The sequence below is a fragment of the Mauremys mutica genome, chromosome 5 (genome assembly GCF_020497125.1).
Source record: "Mauremys mutica isolate MM-2020 ecotype Southern chromosome 5, ASM2049712v1, whole genome shotgun sequence".
Lineage (NCBI taxonomy): Eukaryota > Metazoa > Chordata > Testudines > Geoemydidae > Mauremys > Mauremys mutica.
The window spans coordinates 4738229-4762041 of NC_059076.1; the positions used below are offsets into that span (position 1 = coordinate 4738229).

Here is a 23813-nt window from a genome sequence, read left to right on the forward strand (position 1 = left end):
TGCAAGAGTCAGGATGTGGGGGGGGCTGGGTATGTAGGGGGGTGCAGGAGTCAGGGCAGAGGGCTGGGGGCATGTGAGGGGGGTGCAGGTATCAGGGCATGGGGGAGGCTGGGTATGTGTGGGGGTGCCAGAGTCAGGGCTGGGGTCGTGGGGGGGTGGTGAAGGGGTCAGAGGGCTGGGTGTGTATGAGGGGCGTACAGGGCTCAGGGCAGGGGCCTGGGGGTGTGCGGGGCTCAGGGCAGAGGGCTGTGGGGGGGGGTCAGGGCAGGGGCGTGTGCCTCTATTCCACCCCCCCCCTTCCCCAAGGCCCTTCCCCCACTTCTTCTCTGCAGACCCCAGGACTCTCATGCCTCATCCAACCCCCCCTGCTCCCTGACTGCCCCCTCCAGATACCCCCCACCCCACCCAGGATCCCACCCCCTATCCAACCCCACCTGCTCCCTGACTGCACCCACCCCTTATCCAACCCCCTCCCCGGCCCCGGCCCTCTTACCATGAGGCTCCTAGCAGCATGTTCTGCTCTGCACAGAGCCAGGCATGCTGCCCCGCGGGAGCGGGCAGCCCTGCCCCTCAGAGCGCTGCATGCACGGTGGCATGGCTCCAGGGGAAGGGGGGGGAGCGTGTCTGCCTCCCCGCGGAGCCAAACACTGCCCCGCGGGAGCGCGCAGCCCCGGCCCCCAGAGCGCTGCGCACACAGCTGCACGGCTCCAAGGGAGGGGGGAAGGCAGGGGAGGGGCCGGCGGCTTGCTGCACTTGGCCAGGCGCTCCGGCCCGGAAGCGAGGATCCTGCAGCTTGCCATGCTGGAAGAGTGGGGCCATTTGGCAGGGTGTGCCTGGGCACACCCCGTGCACACGCCTGTGCTTCTGCCTCCGCGCGGGGGGGCAGGCGGCAGAGAAGAGCGGGCCAGGCAGGGCAGGATTTTTAATGGTACGCTGCTCCTGCAGGCAGTAGCGTGCCATTAAAAATTTGCTCACGTGCCGTCTTTGGTTGCCGACCCCTGCACTACAAGTATACCAAGCCATACTTTACATTATGTTCAATATTGTAAGTATTTTTACTTCACCCTTTCTTTAGAGTCCTGGTGACTGGTATGGATTCAACGGTTACACTTAATTTGATACCGACCCACTACCTGGAAGTGCATGAAATTCTGAAGACTAAAACCTTTTACAGACAGATTATATGTACATTAAAAAAATCAATTAATCCCAATAGCTGGATGAAAGCTTTTTATTCAATACAGTTTTTTGCCACCCAATGCTACTCAATTATTTAAGAGACAGAAACTGACAACTGTATTCCTTAAAAGACACTCCCCACTCCAATGCTTTTAAAGCAATTAAAACAGTAAAGAATGCCCCCACCTTTCCTATCTTACATAAAAAGAGGAGGCTGTTTGCTGCTATCAAATGTGCACAGTAGATAAAGCCAGTCTGGTCAGGGTACTGTACAGTTCTTCTGGAAGTGCATTGTATGTATGCAAAGGGTAATCAAGATGCTAAAAGCTATTGCACATTTGTTTTTTAAACATTACTACAACCATCCTCTTTCCTATGAGCTGGGGGAGGGAGAGGGCACACTGGCTAACCACACTTTGTATTTTTCAATTAATTATTCTACACACACAAAAAGAAATCTCAACATCCTGCGAGGATACTATACATTGACCTTGTATGAAAAGGTGCCAAGATGACTTACAAAAATATTATCAGCATGAAAAGTGCTGTAGCACAAGTTTTAATTAACAGAGTTTATATGCTCCCCCATTTATTTTAACAGAGATAGTTGTTTAAGGTGCTTTTAGATTTTGCATTGCAGAACTGGTTCATTGAAATGGCCACGTGATAAGATGTATTAACAATTCCTAATTTAAATCTTCAATATTGGTCCATAATGCAGCATGTTTCGACACCTAGTTTCTAAAACGGGGCATCTGCGGAGCAGGGGCTCCCTCTACTGGGGCAGAAGATGATACACTCATTAGCTGCCCACCATGAATTCTCTCATTCACACGCAGCTCACATCCATCCTGAAGCATACGTATAGCTATCCGTGCAATGTTCTTAGAGTCATCAAGTCCACTATGAGGACGCCCATCATAGTTCATTCCCAGCTTTTCAAGCATGATTGTTAGCTTGGTCTGGTTTCTGGGAACCTGACAAAGAAAATGAACCACGTTAAAGACATCAGACAAAAAAATCTCAGCATGAAAAACTCTACATTATCCTGCATAAATTCTCATACTGCAGTGGGTCTATGCCTACCTAGCACTGCTGTGCCACTTTTGGTTCATATCTCAAAGCACTCTGCACACAATCAAACCTCAGAACATCTCTGTGAGATAGCAAAGGAGTATCCAACTTTTACAGATGAGGACACAGACACAGAGATAAGAGTCTTGTCTAGATTAGGGAAAGTTTTGCAGAAAAGTTTCCCACCACTGCCAACTCTAGTTCAGTTTTACCAGTGCTGGCAACAGTAGGCGCCATGGTAGACAGACTACCACCAGTATTCCAAGCACTGTATTATCTGACACTGCTCAGAGCAGCAGCTTACTGACATGGAGCATTCTCAAAAATGCCCAAGGGAGTTAGAAGCACCATGAGGGAAGATTTTCAAAACACTGGTGGCTCATCTACACTTGGGTGATCAGTAATGTTAGTGACCAGTGTTAGCAATGGTGAGAAATTTTTGCAAAGATTTCCCTAGTGTAGTCAAAGTTTAAGTGACTTGTCCAAGGCACAGGGCACACAGCACCAGAACCCAGATGACCATGAATCCTGATTCCGAGACCTTTACTTGTCTAATTACTAGATGACACTGCTGCAGTGCAAATACATAATATTCTTAATTTTCTTTAAAATGTGAAATTTGGTCTTTAAAAAAAATCTTGCAAAGTACAGGGTGCTGAAAGATAGATGCCCTTCCACTTAGCAGCATTATCAGTGTTCTGTGTATTTGCCAAAACCTGGCAACAAACAATTCTGATAGTGACAGTTACATAGATAAGTGCCTCGAAGGGAAAAAAAATCATACATGCAAGTTGTGGGATATTTCCCTTTCACAATGATGTATTACTATGCACAGTTCAATTAAAAAGGTAAGATTCGAGATCCAATTGTCTCCCAGAAAATTAGAGTAAGCTACGCATTATGCTTTTAACATAACATTAATTATAACATCTCTAATACCATCTACTATTTTAGATACATGCAAGAGGAGTTTGGAAGAGGTTATCAAAAAGTTTGAAATGATGAATTAATTCCAAAATTGATTTACAGTGGCTTTTACGTAATCCAGTAGTTTCACTGCCATGATGGAATCAGATGGTAGGCCAGGCCCTATTCTGATTTGAACAGCCTAACCAGGCTGCTAAACTCAGAGCTCATCACAGCCTCAAAGGATCAAGTACAGCAGCTTCAGCCCCATCAGGATAAAAAGCAGGAGCATGGTCTAGTAGTAAATGAGCTAAGTATTCCTGATTTTAATCCTAGCTCCGCACGATCTGTTGTGACTTTAGGCAAGTCTTGCAATCTCTCTTTCCTCCCCATGCCCCCTGTGATACTGTGTCTCAGAAAATGGGGATAATGCTGCTTACCTACTATAATTCACATAGGAATTATGAGCGTAGCTCTTTGTAGTGTACAGTTTTTGAAGACGTAAAGCAGTAATTGCTACCGTAATGCTAAATATGATCCGATCTGGGTGAACTAGTTCCAGGGTGGTGGAGCTACACAGCTACAGGAGCACCAGCACTGTACAAAAGATTGCTTCAAGTTACAACAGTGAAAACATGAGCTAAGATTTTCAAAGATAGGACACTAAAGTTCAAGTCTTAAATCTTTATTTAAGCACCTAAGCAGTGGTCTGATTTTCAAGAATTCAACAGAGGCTGTGGGTGCTCAAAATTAGCACTTTGTTAAGGCCCTGCGACCTAAATAAATGCTACTGAAATGATACAAACTGGAAGGTCTTACAGCTTGACCCTGCGGAGTTCAAAAAATAATGTACATAAAAATGTGTGCAAGACTTTACTTATTCCAACTTTCGACTGAATTTTCCCCAATTCAAACCTTGTAGAAGTTTCCATAGGATTTGCGAATGTTGATCCACTTTTTGGCAAAAGAGGGATATTTGATATGGCTGATACGGCACTGGATATTCAGAAATTTACTCATATCCCAAGACCTTGGGGGAAAAAAGCAGGAGAGAGAGAAAAGGTAAAGACAAAACATTAACAGGAAATCTTAAATAGGAGCAAAAGAGACATTTGAAACAATTTCAACATAGCAAACTTGTAGCACAAGTTTTCTTTGTCTTTCCTTTGGGATGATGGACAGAAGGGAAAACATATTGCACAAGAAAAATTTTATCACTCATAATAAAAAACACCAGCAAAAGAGAGGGACTTATTGGCTACTGTCTCCAGTCAACTCCAGCCATTAAAGCAAACACTCTTATGTTTAGGACCTTATCCTCACTCATGGAGGATGTAGAAATGGCCCCAGGCATTTCCAACGCTGCATTCTGAAGCCAGTCACCCTTCCAACCTCATAAGAACATAAGAAAGGCCATACCGGGTCAGACCAAAGGTCCATCTAGCCCAGTATCTGTCTACCGACAGTGGCCAATGCCAGGTGCCCCAGAGGGAGTGAACCTAACAGGCAATGATCAAGTGATCTCTCTCCTGCCATCCATCTCCATCCTCTGATGAACAGAGACTAGGGACACCATTCCTTACCCATCCTGGCTAATAGCCATTTATGGACTTAGCCACCATGAATTTATCCAGTCCCCTTTTAAACATTGTTATAGTCCTAGCCTTCACAACCTCCTCAGGTAAGGAGTTCCACAAGTTGACTGTGCGCTGCGTGAAGAACTTCCTTTTATTTGTTTTAAACCTGCTGCCTATTAATTTCATTTGGTGACCCCTAGTTCTTGTATTATGGGAATAAGTAAATAACTTTTCCTTATCCACTTTCTCAACATCACTCATGATTTTATATACCTCTATCATGTCCCCCCTTAGTCTTCTCTTTTCCAAACTGAAGAGTCCTAGCCTCTTTAATCTTTCCTCATATGGGACCCTCTCTAAACCCCTAATCATTTTAGTTGCTCTTTTCTGAACCTTTTCTAGTGCTAGAATATCTTTTTTGAGGTGAGGAGACCACATCTGTACACAGTATTCGAGATGTGGGCGTACCATGGATTTATATAAGGGCAATAATATATTCTCAGTCTTATTCTCTATCCCCTTTTTAATGATTCCTAACATCCTGTTTGCTTTTTTGACCGCCTCTGCACACTGCGTGGACATCTTCAGAGAACTATCCACGATAACTCCAAGATCTTTTTCCTGACTCGTTGTAGCTAAATTAGCCCCCATCATGTTGTATGTATAGTTGGGGTTATTTTTTCCAATGTGCATTACTTTACATTTATCCACATTAAATTTCATTTGCCATTTTGTTGCCCAATCACTTAGTTTTGTGAGATCTTTTTGAAGTTCTTCACAATCTGCTTTGGTCTTAACTATCTTGAGTAGTTTAGTATCATCTGCAAACTTTGCCACCTCACTGTTTACCCCTTTCTCCAGATCATTTATGAATAAATTGAATAGGATTGGTCCGAGGACTGACCCTTGGGGAACACCACTAATTACCCCTCTCCATTCTGAGAATTTACCATTAATTCCTACCCTTTGTTCCCTGTCCTTTAACCAGTTCTCAGTCCATGAAAGGACCTTCCCTTTTATCCCATGACAGCTTAATTTACGTAAGAGCCTTTGGTGAGGGACCTTGTCAAAGGCTTTCTGGAAATCTAAGTACACTATGTCCACCGGATCCCCCTTGTCCACATGTTTGTTGACCCCTTCAAAGAACTCTAATAGATTAGTAAGACACGATTTCCCTTTACAGAAACCATGTTGACTATTGCTCAAGAGTTTATGTTTTTCTATGTGTCTGACAATTTTATTCTTTACTATTGTTTCAACTAATTTGCCCGGTACCGACGTTAGACTTACCGGTCTGTAATTGCCGGGATCACCCCTAGAGCCCTTTTTAAATATTGGCGTTACATTAGCTAACTTCCAGTCATTGGGTACCGAAGCCGATTTAAAGGACAGGTTACAAACCTTAGTTAATAGTTCCGCAACTTCACATTTGAGTTCTTTCAGAATTCTTGGGTGAATGCCATCTGGTCCCGGTGACTTGTTAATGTTGAGTTTATCAATTAATTCCAAAACCTCCTCTAGTGATACTTCAATCTGTGACAGTTCCTCAGATTTGTCACCTACAAAAGCCAGCTCAGGTTTGGGAATCTCCCTAACATCCTCAGCCGTGAAGACTGAAGCAAAGAATCCATTTAGTTTCTCCGCAATGACTTTATCATCTTTAAGCGCTCCTTTTGTATTTTCATTGTCAAGGGGCCCCACTGGTTGTTTAGCAGGCTTCCTGCTTCTGATGTACTTAAAAAACATTTTGTTATTACCTTTGGAGTTTTTGGCTAGCCGTTCTTCAAACTCCTCTTTGGCTTTTCTTATTACACTCTTGCACTTAAGTTGGCAGTGTTTGTGCTCCTTTCTATTTGCCTCACTAGGATTTGACTTCCACTTTTTAAAGGAAGTCTTTTTATCTCTCACTGCTTCTTTTACATGGTTGTTAAGCCACGGTGGCTCTTTTTTAGTTCTTTTACTGTTTTTCTTAATTTGGGGTATACATTGAAGTTGGGCCTCTATTATGGTGTCTTTAAAAAGGGCCCACGCGACTTGCAGGGATTTCACTTTAGTCACTGTACCTTTTAACTTTTGTATAACTAACCCCCTCATTTTTGTATAGTTCCCCCTTTTGAAATTAAAGGCCACTGTGTTGGGCTGTTGAGGTGTTCTTCCCACCACAGGGATGTTGAATGCTATTGTATTATGGTCACTATTTCCAAGCGGTCCTGCTATAGTTACCTCTTGGATCAGCTCCTGCGCTCCACTCAGGATTAAATCTAGAGTCGCCTCTCCCCTTGTGGGTTCCCGTACCAGCTGCTCCATGAAGCAGTCATTTAAAGTATCGAGAAATTTTATCTCTGCATTTCTTCCTGAAGTGAAATGTTCCCAGTCAGTATCGGGATAATTGAAATCCCCCACTATTATTGGGTTCTTAATTTTGATAGCCTCTCTAATTTCCCTTAGCATTTCATCATCACTATTACTGTCCTGGTCAGGTGGTCGATAATAGATCCCTACTGTTATATTTTTACTAAAGCATGAAATTTCTATCCATAGAGACTCTATGGAACCTGTGGATTCGCTTAAGATTTTAACTTCATTTGAATCTACACTTTCTTTAACATATAGTGCCACTCCTCCCCCTGCACGGCCTGTTCTGTCCTTCCGATATATTTTGTACCCCGGAATGATTGTGTCCCATTGATTGCTCTCAGTCCTCCAGGTTTCTGTGATGCCTATTATATCTATATCCTCCTTTATCACAAGGCATTCTAGTTCACCCATCTTATTATTTAGACTTCTGGCATTTGTGTACAAGCACTTTAAAAACTTGTCCCTGTTTATTAGCCTGCCTTTTTCTGATGTGCCAGATTCTTTTTTATGTGACTGTTTATCATCTGATCCGGCCCTTACATTATACTTCTCATTCCTCTGCTCCTGACTATAACCTGGAGATTCTCTATCATCAGACTCTCCCCTAAGAGAAGTCTGTGTCCGATCCACACGCTCCTCTGCAGCAGTCGGCTTTCCCCCATCTCCTAGTTTAAAAACTGCTCTACAACCTTTTTAATGTTTAGCGCCAGCAGTCGGGTTCCACTTTGGTTTAGGTGGAGCCCATCTCTCCTGTATAGGCTCCTCCCATCCCAGAAGTTTCCCCAGTTCCTAATGAACGTGAACCCCTCCTCTCTACACCATCATCTCATCCACGCATTGAGACTCTGAAGCTCTGCCTGCCTACCTGGCCCTGCGCGTGGAACTGGGAGCATTTCTGAAAATGCCACCATAGAGGTCCTGGATTTCAGTCTCTTCCCTAGCAGCCTAAATTTGGCTTCCAGGACATCTCTCCTACCCTTCCCTATGTCATGCACATCCAACCCAAAAGGTGAGTTTTTATACAGCTGACTGGTAAGGAATCCTATTGTATCTTCTCCCCTTGAGTGCAAGTCACTTCAGGAACACATGTGACGCTTACTCTGTAAAGGTTACTTTCCTGAATCAAGTAATGAAACTGATCGGATGACAATTCAAGATCCCATAGTATTTTTTTAAATCAAGAATAGGGCCCAGTGCCCAAATAAGTTCTAAATCTGTCAGATGTGTGGATGAAAAGTAAACACTCTGTTGTGAGAACCTCCTCAGAACACACTACATTTCAAGTTAGTGAAAAAACTTCCATTATGTTCCCATTTCTGTTCTTGGTTTGGAGATAAAAATAATGTTAAGTGACTGAAAAGAAGTCAACTGCTGAGCAAGACACTGGCACCTACTAAAATCTTAGAGCCAAAATAAGCTCAGCCCTCTCTGTGACATAACTGCACATTCTTCCAAGGTAACACAGGGGGGCCTAGAAGGGGAAGGGGCCGCTACTGGGACAATTTACCTGGAAAGAAAGACTGTGTCCCACTGAAACTGAGCATTCTTAGCTATATTTGAAGGCTCCCTTTATAGCCAGAACAGGAAAAAGACACTGGCAGAGAAAATTGCTTTGCTGACCCCATGAGAAAGGGTTCTTTCCACTTTTCTCTGAATTACATGCTTTCATACAATACATTTTTTTATCTTCTTCTGGCACAATGATACAGCGAGCTCAGCATAAGATATACCATTGCCTTGTTAACCCCGCCTAGCAGAAAATGTTTACCAGGCAAGCAACAGCAGCATCAAATATAAGAACATGCTTGTCTTGGACACTGTGACGGCATGTCCATCCCACACATGACTGAAAGGGGTAAAGATGGCCAGACAGGCTGACCTGAAGGAGGAGCCAAGGAGCAGGGCACTAATTGGAAGCAAACTCAGCTGAACAGGAACAGACAGGGCCTGTACAAAGCCAGACAGCTGGCGGCAGAAACGAAGGGGCCGGGAAGTAGACTACAGTCACTCCCTGAGTGGAGGGAGTCGGGAGGCTGGCAAACCCAGAAAGGAGGAAAGCCAGGAAGGTAGGTGAAGGCTCAGGGGAATAGCAGCAAGGAATAGGACTGCAGACTTGACTGCTGACCAGATAGCCCAGGTTCCCCTACCAGCCACTGGGGATGTGGCAAGTACCAGGAAGAGGACAGTGGACTGCCTGGGACAATTTGGTCCAGGAAAGACTTTCCCCCTGGAAGGGGAAACCACATAGTGACATGGCCGGAAGGCTGAGTCACAAAGAGGCGGCTGCGATTCCTGGAGTGAGAAAGAGCCGCAGGATAAGAGGAGGACATGAGACCCCCACTGCCGAAGGAAGGTGCAATGCCTGACAGGACCTAATCCCAAGGATGGCCAGGAGGAGGCCCTTCCAGCAGTGCGTGAACCCCATGACAGACACCATTCACCTCACAAAGGTGTGCACTATGAAGCCTCATTGAGATCATGTAAAGTTTAACATTTAAAATTGCCTGTCCTGCTTATATCTCATTTTTAAAAAGGGGGGGAGGGGTGGTAAGGCAAACAGAATGTTAAAATTTCACAGTTAAAAAGAGACACACTTGACTGGATGTAATGCTCTGGCCTGCACTATTCGGGTCAGACAAGATTGTTCCTTCTGGTCTTAAAATATGTAAATCCACGAGATGCAAGAGTGAAGAATCTAAGACCAATGTTATGTTGTCTGCATTGCACATCTATCTAGATATTTACATAGTCCTCATCACCATTGTATCTGAGTACCTCACAATTATTCATGTATTTTATTCTCACAAAATCGTTGTGAAATAAGGAACTATCACCGTTAGGAAGCTCAGGCACAGGGTAGACTGACTCGCATGAGAACATTCCGTGCAGAGCCAGGAACTGAATGCTGGCCTCCTGAGCCCAACTCCAGTGTTCTAGTCACTAGGCCACTGTTCCTAACATGTAGTATACAGCATTTTCTTTTCCTGTTTTCTGGTTAAATATTAGCACATATTACAGGTAATGGTAATGTAAAGCATAAGATGTATTATGTAGCCAACAGAAAGAATGAGGAGTACTTGTGGCACCTTAAAGACTAACATATATTTGAGCATAAGCTTTCGTGGGCTAAAACCCAATAAATAAATGTGTTAGTCTCTACGGTGCCACAAGTACTCCTCGTTCTTTTTGCTGATACAGACTAACACGGCTACCACTCTGAAATATGTAGCTAACATTAACACTGCTTCTAGAACGTCAACTTTCATATTTTCATGACTTTTAATCTAACTATGCAACCTCAATACTGCATGTTATATTTTGCACTCATATTTTGCACTCATATTGTTAATTTTATTAATGATATGAAAAGTGTGTAAAGTGTGTAAAAGGAGAATGCTGGAAAATAATTGGTGCCACCTAGTGGATTCAAGCCCTACTCAATTTCATTTTCAGATCTATAGCCCAAATGAAAAAGAAAGTACTCACATGTGCTCTTAGGGCCAATGTTACATTCTAATTTTGGCAATACCAGTTACAAAAAGTAGATTAATCTAAGAATTGCTTTTCAGTTTTAAAATGCATTTAAAAGATTACTATATAAAATTTGCACCCTGCTTTCCAAGACATACCCATCAGTCAATATGGTATAGCTATATTTGGTTCCCAGGTCTCTCTGTCTCATCCACTCTACAACATTTTGTAGAACCTGAGGAAATGCATCAGCTTTGTCTACGTGGTCCTGAGAATACATAAAAACAAAAGTCAGGTACGTTTTCTAAAAGAAAATGTGTAGTGTAAGACATTACAGCTAAACAGGGACTAACACTACATACTTCCAATGAACTAAAAACATTTAAACAAGAGGGGCTCACAAAACTCCTGAGGTGGCTACACATTATCCCAGTTTCAGAGACAAAGAGAGCTTAAGAGCTTGATTTTCATAGGTGGTAAGTACTCAAAGATCCAATTAACACCACCTATGGGAGGGTGGGAATGAAAATCAGACCTTAAGAGCCCAGTTTTTTAAAGATACTGAGGCATTGCTGCACTCACTGTTACAATGCCTAGTTGATTTAGCAGCCTAAATCTTTTTTTAAAGTGATTTAGACACTTAGGAGCCTAAATCCCATTGACAATCAATTTAGGCTCCTAAATCAGTTAGGCATCGCAACACTGAAAACAACATCTCAATACTTCTAAAAATCAGGATCTAAGTGACCTGCAGTAAGTCAAGCAGTCAGCCAGTGATAGAACTTAGATTAAAATCCAGAACTAAACTAAAAACCACTACGTCATCTTGCAACCATTTAAGATTCTTTGGGCTGGCAGGAAACTGGCAGCTATAGAGGATCCACGTCTAGCCATTAGAGAGGAATTATCACTAATGCACAATCTTTATTGTTGGTGGAAGTAAAAACAGATACCAGAAAACTCCATTCTCTCAAAAACCAAAACACCAAGAAAACAGCAAGTTTTGATGTTCATCAGACATCTACTGTACACACACATGAGATCTGAACACAGAAATCAGAAACAATACCTCAATCTATGCACCAAAGACAGATTGAGCATCTACACCAGGGGTGGGCAAACTACGGCCCGCGGGCCGCATCCGGCCCCTCAGGGCTTTGGATCTGGCCCGTAGGACTGTCCCCTGTGGTGCCGCGGGCCCCATGCCCTCTCCAGAAGTGGCTGGTACCACGGCCCCGGGCACAGGGGCAGAGGGCACGTTGCTCTTGCCTCCAGGCACCGCCTCCCTCAGCTCCCATTGGCCGGGAACAGGGAACCGCGGCCAATGGGAGCTTCAGGGGCGGTACCTGGAGGCACAGCAAGGGCAGCGCACACAAAGCCCTCCACCCCCACCCCTCCCCCAAGGGCCACAGCACTTCCGCGGGGCTGGGGACAGGGCAGGCAGGCAGGGAGCCTGTCCTGGCCCTGGTGCATGCCACTGCCAGCCTGGAGCCCGAAGCCCTCCTGCACCCTGCCCCCCAACCCCCTGCCCTGAGCCCCCTCGTACATCCCACACCCCTCCTCTGCCCCAATCCCTTGCCCTGAGCCCCTTCCTACAAAGCGCATCCTCTCCCACACCCCACACTACCTCCTGTACCCCAACCCCCTGCCCTGCATGCAATTTCCCCACCCAGATGTGGCCCTTGGCCCAAAAGTTTGTCCATCCCGATCTACACTAAGAACAGTCCATAGTAGTTTTAAGCTGGTTTGTAAAGTGGAGAAACTTGGCTGATTATATCATTCATGAACTAATCCAAACTAGTCAAAATATGATGAGTTCTTGGCTAAGCTCTTCAGCAAGGGCATTACAAAAGTGCTGAAGAGGCCCTGGAATGGGTGGAGACTTAGGGTATGTGCAGCGCTTTAACGTGGCTGTTTAGTCATGGCAGCAGCGCTGTGACAGAGCTCTCCCAGCACTGTAAAAAAAACTCACCCCCACAAGGGGAATATCTGGTGCACTATCTACACTGCCACTTTACAGTGCTGAAACTTGCATCGCTCGGGGGGGTGTTTTTTCACACCACTGAGCAAGAAAGTTTCAGCGCTGTACAGTGGCAGTGTAGACAAGGCCTAAGAAAACTAATAAGGACTTCAAGGATTTTAGGCCTTAAACTGTACTTACTTTAAAAGATGTATTATTCTTGTAAATCTCCATTTCCAATTCCCCTAAATATAACTCCTTTAAAAACCCATCTTCAAGCAAAAAGAGCAAAGATTTAATTCTTAACAGTCATGTAATCCTTGGGCTATCTGCACAGGTTTGCATATATTTGGACTTGGAATAAATCTGTGCTTCTCCTCTGAGCTCTCAACTTTGCTGCTTGAAGGATTGATTCAGAAACAAATTAAGTGGTGAGAAGGAGAAGGGAGGAAAAAAATCAGGAAAGTAAGCCCTAAAACCATACATTGAAACTTAAATCTAAAAACCTTGACAAAACGTAACCTTTTCATTCAAACTTGTGTCTGGACTCACAGATATGGAAGATGTTACCTGAGTGATTCCTGTCAGATTGATGCAGAAGTTTGAAAGCTGGGGATTAATCTCTGGTTTCACATACTGTTGAAAGGTATCCTCCTACAAGAGGGGATAAAAAAGTCAAATATTTTACAGTGCCATGGCGACACATACAATCACAAGTCAGGTTTCATAGGATTTTAGCCTTGTGTTTGAAAAGAATGGTTAACTATCAAACAGCCAGATAATGTTCATATTTGAGCCCTCTTTATTAGCCAGTGTCCATCATTTGAAGTTTACCAAATAAATGGGACTGCAATAATGTAATTAATAAATGACTACAAAATTTTGTGATATACAATTCCAAGGTAAAAAGCATTTACCAAAAATAAAATCCACATAAATATATTTGCTTCCATGTGTCATCTTTGATAGATGACTGGAATTGCTTTTTTCCCTCATCAACTGAAGTTACAGGGAAGCCACGGGTTGCACTCTGATGTAATATGATTTGATTGTTGGATGACCTCTGTTCCTAAAGCTTCCTGAGATATCTATCATCTGAGGTGCACATATATGCTGGGTTTCATCATGTTGCTAACTGAATGATCCTCTCTCTTTTGCACTCCATCAAATGGGAAGCCCAAGAGTTAATCTTTAGCTACGATTAAGTTCTGTAGGGCCATATGAAGTAGACCTTACCAAGCCTAGACAGTTTTGCTGGTGTAGTTATACCAGTTAGCTATACCAAAATACTCTCTAGTGTGGATACAATTCTCTCAGCATAAGAGAGCTCATACTAGTATAATTGAATATGTATTAGAGTTTTATTGGTAGCTATGTTGTTAAATAAATAAAATCATACCTGTAACCAACGTAGCTATAGCAGCAATGGTTTTAAGTGTAGACCAGGCTTTAGAGATTATGCACTGAGGTCCCAACAGGGTAACAAACATTTGCCTTCACTGCAGAGTGAACCTGAGGCTCTTATTCAGGTGTTGCTCCTCATCCAGCTTCCATCCACACACAAAGACCTCTGACCCAAGATTAATAGTGTTTTCAACCTGAACTGGTTGGCTCGACATGCTAAAGATGGAGTGAGGCTTTCACTTGGGCTCGTAACCCACCCACTTTGCAGTGAGAATGCAGGCTAAATCACTAAAATGCAGTTAATACTCCAATGCCTTCCCCAAATTCCACTTGTGTGCCCAGAAGGAAAAAAGTTCTCCCACAATTCACTGGGAAAGAATCAGAGCATCTCAACTTACTACAGCATAAAGAAAAATGGGACCCCAGTTAGTGCAGCACTAATGAAGGTACAACTTTGAATGAAGGTGTGGCTTTGCAGTGTTGCTGCTCGTACTCAGGCTAAGCTAATCTGGGTGCTGATTATCTGAGTTAACTCTGCAGTGAAGACATAACACTACTGATTAATCTCTGACCAGCACAATAAGAAAGCCAAAGTGGAGAAAACTCCATGTTTAGGAACATGCTGCCTTATCCTGGAGTTGGTGTAATGAACTGAGCTCAGGGCTGGAAGCCAAGAACTCCTGGCTCCTAAACCTAGTTCTGACTGGCAGTGAGGCCTTCACCAAGTCCCTTAATCTGTTTTAAGTATCACCATTTTATAGATGAGGAACTATTAACTAAACCACAAACAACCCTATCAGGTAGCCAAGTGAACATCACTCTGAGGATCTAGACCACCATATATACCACCAGGTATTATTCTAGTTTTGTCTCTCTGAAGATGGAGAGGATCTTAAGGGATGTTATCAACATAGGGAAGATTTTGAGGACACTACTCTAAATGACTGTTGGTTGAACTGGACAGAGGTATACAGCAACATCTACTTAAGTCACATTTCTACCTGATTATTTACAACATACAATTAAGACCTTGTCCATTTTAGAAAATGTGCACTGGTGCAACTAGATTGATATTAAATTGACAATTACAATAGTGCAAGTTTTCTAATATAGATTAGCTCTAAGATTACCATAATTGGGGAAAAAAAAGATTAAGGGAAAACAATATTTTATGCATTTGAGAGCACTATTTCTCCTGTTTCTGTGGATCTTGGAGAAAAACAGACATTTAAAAAATGGGAAACCAAACAAAGGCAGAAGAACCCAGGAGTGAGTATATTACCCAGATATAAAAATGCAAAGTATAATTGTTTAAGGGACATGGTCAACTTCAAATCTGGTCTTTAAAAATAAATAAATAAATAAATGCAGAAGCAAGTATCATTCCTGGCTGTATGTTAGCTGTGTCCCTTTAAACTCCAAGTTCTGTAGCTATTTAAAAACTGATCAGTCCCTACTTTTTGAAGCAAAGAGCACAAGAGGCAAAGCAAGTAGGTCACTTACTATTTCTAGGGTATGAGTATTTAATAAAACAATAGGAAATTCAATTATTTCATGTGTAAATTCAGACTGATTGTCCTCTTCACAGGTTGCTTCAAAGTCAATAACACAGATGTAATCATAGTAACTGTCTCCATTGGTGGGCTCCTTCTGCATCAGCTTCTGCTTCTTATAGTAGTTCTTCAACCTCTTTTTCAGTACATCTTTCACTCCCCTGTATAGGAGTGAGACACAATATTAGAACTCATATTCCAATTAAATTCTGTTCATATTAACTGCTTCATCAATCCAGAAATGAAGCCAAATCTACTGCTTCAGCTTATTCAAAACAGAGTCATAAATGATGCACAAAGTCACTATGCAATCTAGTTTTATCTTCAAAACAGCTAAATGATCCTAAAGTAGAACAATTTACTTTTCAGTATTCTGAAAAACCTTAATGCTGTGATCCTGCACCCTTGAAGTCAGTGGCAATTTGGATAATGATTACAATGGCAGAAGGTTAAAAACTGGAGAGAGATTTTATTTTTTAATAAAATTATTTTTAAAACCATTGTACAGGGAGTTGCTAGCTGAGAACTGCCATGTTACAAATCAAGAGGTAGATGAATGATTCCTAGATATAAGGAAAAACTGCTTTGAGCAGAAATGAACTGTACAATTAAGGCATTTGGCCGTGATTACAATCAACTTAGGGTAAAAAGTCAGCCATATCAGATTGTGTTATCACAGTCAACATGATGGAATGGTTGAAGTTCAAGATGTGTCCCCCTGTGGGTGCTCCACTTCAGATGTTGGTGCGTCCCAGAACCAATCAGAGATTTACGGTAGCAGTGTCCGCGCGGGTCACGTGTGCCACCAGTATCTCACGGTGCCATTGATGCCGCATCTAGCACACGCATGACTCGATCCCTCCAGTTCCTTCTCTATCGTGGAGTCCTTACTGCAAACTCCGAAGTAGACGGAAGGAGATGGGTAGTGGAGCACCCAAGGGGGACACATCTTGAAGAACCTCAGTTACTGTATAAGGTGAGTAACCTTTTCTTCTTTGAGTTCTGTCCATATGGGTGCTCCACTTCAGGTGACTGAAGAGCAGTGCCCCTCAGAGGGCGGAAGGGACTTCAGGTTCATTTGTGTTGTAGAGGTAAGTACGGTTAGACCAACCATGGCATCGGATCCAGAGCCTTGAGTGACTGCATACTGATCAGTGAATGTGTGGACGGAGGCCCAAGTGGATGCTCTACAAATTTCAATTATAGGTGCATTGTTTAGGAATGCTATTGAGGTCGATAATGAGCATGTGGAATAAGCTCTGATGTGTGTAGGAGGGTCCGTGTTCTGAATTCGATAGCATTGTTGAATGCATGTGAAGATCCATTTAGATAATCACTGAATGGATACTGTGCATCCTTTCTAACGCTCAGTAGTAGACATGAAAAGTCTTGGGGACTTTCGGAAAGGCTCAGTCCTTTTCAAATAGAAAGCTAATGCACATCTAACGTCTAAATGTATGCAAGACGGTTTCTGTTGGGAGTCCCATGTGGTTTTGGATGGAATGTGGGAAGATGAATTGGTTGGTTTATATGAAATGATGATGCTATCTTCGGCAGAAATGCTGGGTGTGGTCATAGTGTGACCTTGTCTTTGAAGAATACTGTGTAGGGAGGATCGGCCATGAGGGCCCCTATCTCATTCACCCATCTGGCGGAAGTAATGACGACCAGAAATGCCACTTTCATGGACAAATGCAGTAGGGAACAGATGGCTAAGGGTTCAAATGGTGGTCTAGTGAGGCATTTCAATACCAGATTGAGATCCCAGGCCGGAGTAGGTTGGCGAACCTCTGAGTAAATGTTCCGGAAGCCTGTGTGGGATTGTTTAGTAATAGAGTGTGCGAAGATCAAGGTCACTTTGATATCATGATGGAATGCTGCAACGTCTGCAAGATGTACTTTGATCGAGCTTGTTGCTAAACCCGAGCATTTTAACTCCAATAGGTATTCCAGCACTATCGGTAGTGGTGCTGTGGAGGCCATCAATGATTTCTCTTGACACCATGAGGAGAATCTTTTCCACTTCTTAAATTAAGTATTATGCATGTCAATTTCCCGCAGTTTAGTCTTGTTTTGAACAGATTAGATTGCCATGATGGAACCATGCAGGAGCCACACTTGTAGGTGGAATTTATCCGGATTTAGGTGAAGAGTGCGATCGTTGTTCTCGGACAACAGGTCCAGATAGTGAAGGAGAGCTCAAGGAGCGCATATCGCCATGCGCATCAGAAAGGGTACCAGGCTTGTCTGGGTCACATCAGGACTCTCAGGATGACCGTGTCTATTCATATCTTGTGTATTACTCCAGATATCAAGGGGATCCGTGGGAACACGTACATGAGATGTCCCCCATGTGATGAGGGAGGTGCCCCCCCAGTGATCGTGGTCCCATCCCCACTCTCAAGCAGAACATTGGGCATTTGTAGTTTGTTGGGAATGCAAATAAGTCGATGAGGGGAGAGCCCCAACAGTGGAAAATAGACTGCAGGACTCCCTCGTTCACTTCCCATTCGTGGTCTCAAGAGAAGTATCTGCCTAGCGTGTCCACCGTTGAGTTCTGACAGCCAGAAAGGTAGGGGGCCCAAATGTTTATGTTGTGGCGTATGCACCAGTTCCACAGTTTCATGGCTTTGGTGCATTGAGCCTCCCCTCCCCATGGAGATTGATGTAAACCATGCAGACAATGTTGTCGGTTATTATGCAAATTGATTCGTTACTTATGTGTGGTAGGAAATCTCAGAGGCATTGAGTACCATGCGTAACTCTAGTAGGTTGATGTGTAAGTGGGCCTCCGCAGGAGACCATTTGCCTTGAACCGTGTGCTGATGCATGTGGGCGCCCCAGCCTATCAGCGAGGCGTCTGTCGTGATGACTGTTTTAGGGGGTTCTTGTTGGAATGGGATGCCCATGCATACATTTTCTGGTCTTGTCCACCAGTGTAGACAGTCCAAGACCGAGGGTGGTACTGTAAATCATTTGTGTAGGCTGTGCTTGCTGGGTATATATACCGAGCTCAACCAGCCCTGTAGGCAATGCATATGTAGTAGTCTTGCGTGTTGTACCACAAACGCTGTGGCTGTCATGTGTCCTAGCAGTTGCAGACCTATACGGGCCAGTATTTGGGGGCTGACTCTGACCTCTGAGATAAGGTTTGTCAGTGTTGTGAATCTGTTCTGTGATAGGGATGCTTTGGCCTCTATGGCATTGAGATGTGCCCCAATGAAGTCCAGTTGTTGAACAGGATTAGGATAGATTTTCTTTTATTTATCTGTAGCCCTAGATCATTGTCTGGACTGTGTCCAGTTCTTTGCTGAGTTGGGCCTTTGACAAGGCAATCGTCCAGGTATGGGAAGATCAATATCCTTTGTTTGCATAGATGTGCTACTACTACCACTAAGGTTTTGCAAAAAACTCTTGGTGCAATGGATAGGCTGAATGGTAGTACTCTGTACTGGAAGTGTTCTTGTCGTACTGTGAACCGCAGGTATTCTCTGTGAGAGAGGTGTATAGAATTTGAAAATAAGCATCTTGGAGGTCGAGGGCTGAAAACCAATCCTCCTTTTGCAGTGCTGGATGTATCATACCCAGTATGACTATCTTGAACTTTTGAGTTTGTACAAACTTGTTGAGCTTCCTGAGGTCCAAGATAGGTCTCCATCCCCCATTCTTCTTCTGGGTCAAGAAGTAGTGGGAGTAAAACTCCTTCCCCCTGTTTGCGTAGGCACCCGTACTATGGCACCTAGTAGTAGAAGATGATCGACTTCTTATCATAACAGGTGCTTGTAAGAAGGGTCCCTGAAGAGGGACAGGGATGGGGGTAGGGTAGGTGGGCAGGAGGTAAAAGGGTTGGTATAGTCCGATCGTACAATCTCTAACATCCATAACCAAAGCATGGGGACAGGTTGGGTGAAGGGGATTGTTCAGATCCTCAACTAAACTTCAAAATTGTTCTTTGAGTGCAGCGGTTGAGATTGAGGTGCTCTCCGTTGCTGCAAATGTTATCTTTGGTTCTCGTATTGCCTCTGTTGCTGTCGGTTGGATGAGGAATCTCTGTTCCTCTGATACGGCTGGTATCATCTTCTCTTAGCAGGTGGAGTGTAGATCCTCAAAGTGCGAAGAGTGGCTCTAGAATCTTTCACTGAGTGGAGCACCTCATCTGTCTTGGTTGAAAATAGTTTCTCTCGGTCAAAAAGTAGGTCCTCGGCTTTGGTTTGGAGTTCTTCAGGTAGGATTGTAACCAGGATGCTCGCTGCATAACCACGGCTGTGGCCATGGTCATAGCTGTCATGTCCGCTACGTCCAAGGACACTTGGAGGGCTGTTCAAGCAACGAGCTGGCCCTCATTTAGAATAGCCTTGAAATGTGTTTGTATCTCGTCTGGAAGCTCCTCAGTGAAAGAGCTCACCATAATTATCATAACCATATTTAGCTAATAAAGCAGAATAGCTGGCAACTCTGAATTGTAGCATCACCAAGGAGTAAATTTTTCATCCGAAAAGGTCGAGCCTTTTGTGTTGCTTGTCTTGGGGGGTCGATCTAAACCCATGATCGCCAACCTGTCGATCGCGATTGACTGGTAAATCCTAGAGCAGGGGTAGGTAACCTATGGCATGCATGCTGAAGGCAGCACGTGAGCTAACTTTCAGTGGAACTCACAATGCCCAGGACCTAGCCACTGGTCCAGGGGGCTCTGCATTTTAATTTAATTTTAAATGAAGCTTCTTAAACATTTAAAAAACCTTATTTACTTTAAACACAACAATAGTTTAGTTATATATTATAGACTTATAGAAAGAGACCTTCTAAAAACATTAAAATGTATGACTGGCACACAAAACCTTAAATCAGAGTGAATAAATGAAGACTTGGCACGCCACTTCTGAAACGTTGCCGACCCGTCCTAGAGGATCTCCCAGCTGACTGCGATCTCCGGCGGTGTAGTGTGGCTGCTGCTAAGGCAGACTCCCTGCCTACCCCGGCCCCATGCTGCTCCCAAAAGTAGCCTGCTACTGCCTGCAAGCACCGCCCCCGCAGCTCCCACTGGCTGCGAGAGCTGCGGGGGCAGTGCTTGCAGAGAGGGGCAGCGCATGGAGCCACATGCCCCTCCCCCGCCCCCCCCATCGGGGCTTTTTGACTCCTTCCGGGAGTGGTGTGGGGCCAGGGTAGGCAGGGAGTCTGCCTTGGCCTCAATGTGCCCGCCGCCGACCAGGAGCTGCCAGAGGCAAGTGCTGCCCGGTAGGAGGCCACACCCCAGTCTCCATCCCTCAGCCTTCTCCCGGAGCCAGCAGCTCATACCCCTTTCTTCACGCCAAACCCCCTCCTGCACCCCCAAGCCCCTCCCAGAGCCAGCATCCCAAACCCCCTCGTGCATCCTAAACCCCCTCTTAAACCCCAAGCCCCAGCCCTGAGCCCCCTCCCAGAGCCAGCACCCCGAACCCCCTCCTGGACCCCAAGCCCCAGCCCTGAGCCCCCTCCCAGAGCCAGCACCCCAAACCCCCTCCTAGACCCCAATACTGTGCCCCAGCCCGGAGCACCTTCCTGCACCCAAACTCCCTCCTAGAGCTTGCACCCCTCACCCCCTCCTGCACCCCAACCCCCTGCCCCAGGCTCAGCCCAGAGCCCCCTCCCACACTGTGAACCCCTCGGCCCCAGCCAAGAGCCCGCACCTCCTCCCGAACTCCAACAGATGTTCTCCAGTTCTTCTTGTACATTTCTCTGCAGCAGCTTTCTGTGTTGGATATGCCCCTATTCACAGATGCAATGCGTTCAATGTTGGGAGACAGGCTGGGCAGACAGCCAGACAGGCATGCTCAGAATGCCAGCAGCATACTACGCAGAATTGGGCTTGCTTTTTACCGAGTTGCTTGTAAATAACTTTGTGGTCCTGTTATAATTAATGGAGCTGGAAGGGGGTCTCTTGCAGTCTCTTATGTGATTGGCTTCCACGGCCATGGTAGTTTATTGCCAGGTAGGATTGCCACTTGTTTTTGATTGGCTGAGCCTGGGGCCAGGAGCCAATCAGAAAGCTTCAAGTATCAGAGGGGTCGCCGTGTTAGTCTGGATCTGTAAAAGCAGCAAAGAGTTCTGTGGCACCTTATAGACTAATAAACGTATTGGAGCATGAGCTTTCGTGGGTGAATACCCACTACGTCGGATGCATGTAGTGCAGAAAGTTTGAACAGTAAAATCAGTGATTGGCTGAGGCTCAGCATGTGATATGTGCTGTTCTCCCTGCTGGCTTCCCTGGTAAGGGCAAAACAAGTGTCGTAGGTGGTTAGGTGGTCTGTAGTAGATCCCTATCACGACAACTCCCTTGTCTTTTTACCCCTTTTATCCTTACCCAGAGACTTTCAACAAGTCTGTTTCCTATTTCCATCTCAACCTCAGTCTAAGTATATAAGACAACACCTCCCTCCCCTTTCAACCCTTTATCATAAAGTAAGAAAAAAAATCAATTAAAAAATGTTCCTTTACAAGTGATCTTTAAAACAGAAATGCAATAAATGTAATAATACCATCTGTTAGAACATAAGAACATAAGAGAGGCCGTACCGGGTCAGACCAAAGGTCCATCTAGCCCAGTATCTGTCTACCGACAGTGGCCAATGCCAGGTGCCCCAGAGGGAGTGAATCTAACAGGCAATGATCAAGTGATCTCTCTCCTGCCATCCATCTCCATCCTCTGACGAACAGAGGCTAGGGACACCATTCTTACCCATCCTGGCTAATAGCCATTTATGGACTTAGCCACCATGAATTTATCCAGTCCCCTTTTAAACATTGTTATAGTCCTAGCCTTCACAACCTCCTCAGGTAAGGCGTTCCACAAGTTGACTGTGTGCTGCGTGAAGAAAAACTTCCTTTTATTTGTTTTAAACCTGCTGCCTATTAATTTCATTTGGTGACCCCTAGTTCTTGTATTATGGGAATAAGTAAATAACTTTTCCTTATCCACTTTCTCAACATCACTCATGATTTTATATACCTCTATCATGTCCCCCCTTAGTCTTCTCTTTTCCAAGATGAAGAGTCCTAGCCTCTTTAATCTTTCCTCGTATGGGACCCTCTCTAAACCCCTAATCATTTTAGTTGCCCTTTTCTGAACCTTTTCTAGTGCTAGAATATCTTTTTTGAGGTGAGGAGACCACATCTGTACACAGTATTCGAGATGTGGGCGTACCATGGATTTATATAAGGGCAATAATATATTCTCAGTCTTATTCTCTAGCCCCTTTTTAATGATTCCTAACATCCTATTTGCTTTTTTGATCGCCTCTGCACACTGCGTGGACATCTTCAGAGAACTATCCACGACGACGCCAAGATCTTTTTCCTGATTCGTTGTAGCTAAGTTAGCCCCCATCATGTTGTATGTATAGTTGGGGTTATTTTTTCCAATGTGCATTACTTTACATTTATCCACATTAAATTTCATTTGCCATTTTGTTGCCCAATCACTTAGTTTTGTGAGATCTTTCTGAAGTTCTTCACAATCTGCTTTGGTCTTAACTATCTTGAGAAGTTTAGTATCATCTGCAAACTTGGCCACCTCACTGTTTACCCCTTTCTCCAGATCATTTATGAATAAATTGAATAGGATTGGTCCGAGGACTGACCCTTGGGGAACACCACTAGTTACCCCTCTCCATTCTGAGAACTTACCATTAATTCCTACCCTTTGTTCCCTGTCCTTTAACCAGTTCTCAATCCATGAAAGGACCTTCCCTTTTATCCCATGACAGCTTAATTTACGTAAGAGCCTTTGGTGAGGGACCTTGTCAAAGGCTTTCTGGAAATCCAAGTACACTATGTCCACCGGATCCCCCTTGTCCACATGTTTGTTGACCCCTTCAAAGAATTCTAATAGATTAGTAAGACACGATTTCCCTTTACAGAAACCATGTTGACTATTACTCAAGAGTTTATGTTTATCTATGTGTCTGACAATTTTATTCTTTACTATTGTTTCAACTAATTTGCCCGGTACCGACGTTAGACTTACCGGTCTGTAATTGCCGGGATCACCCCTAGAGCCCTTTTTAAATATTGGCGTTACATTAGCTAACTTCCAGTCATTGGGTACCGAAGCCGATTTAAAGGACAGGTTACAAACCTTAGTTAATAGTTCCGCAACTTCACATTTGAGTTCCTTCAGAACTCTTGGGTGAATGCCATCTGGTCCCGGTGACTTGTTAATGTTGAGTTTATCAATTAATTCCAAAACCTCCTCTAGTGACACTTCAATCTGTGACAGTTCCTCAGATTTGTCACCTACAAAAGCCAGCTCAGGTTTGGGAATCTCCCTAACATCCTCAGCCGTGAAGACTGAAG

At 44.2% G+C, this 23813-nt stretch overlaps 1 protein-coding gene across 2 annotated transcripts in view; it reads right to left on the reverse strand.

The window, feature by feature from the left end:
• Positions 1-1215: 1215 nt before the first annotated feature.
• The window catches only part of ERI1 (exoribonuclease 1), a 31792-nt gene continuing 9194 nt past the window's right edge, over positions 1216-23813 (reverse strand). For both annotated transcript variants that reach the window (XM_045019083.1, XM_045019084.1), the window contains exons 3-7: positions 15433-15643; positions 13096-13179; positions 10724-10833; positions 4075-4189; positions 1216-2156 (exon numbers count right to left, since the gene is read on the reverse strand). In XM_045019083.1, coding sequence (XP_044875018.1) covers positions 1914-2156; positions 4075-4189; positions 10724-10833; positions 13096-13179; positions 15433-15643 — 763 coding nt within the window. In that variant the 3' untranslated portion in view covers positions 1216-1913. The remainder of the gene's footprint in view (positions 2157-4074; positions 4190-10723; positions 10834-13095; positions 13180-15432; positions 15644-23813) is intronic.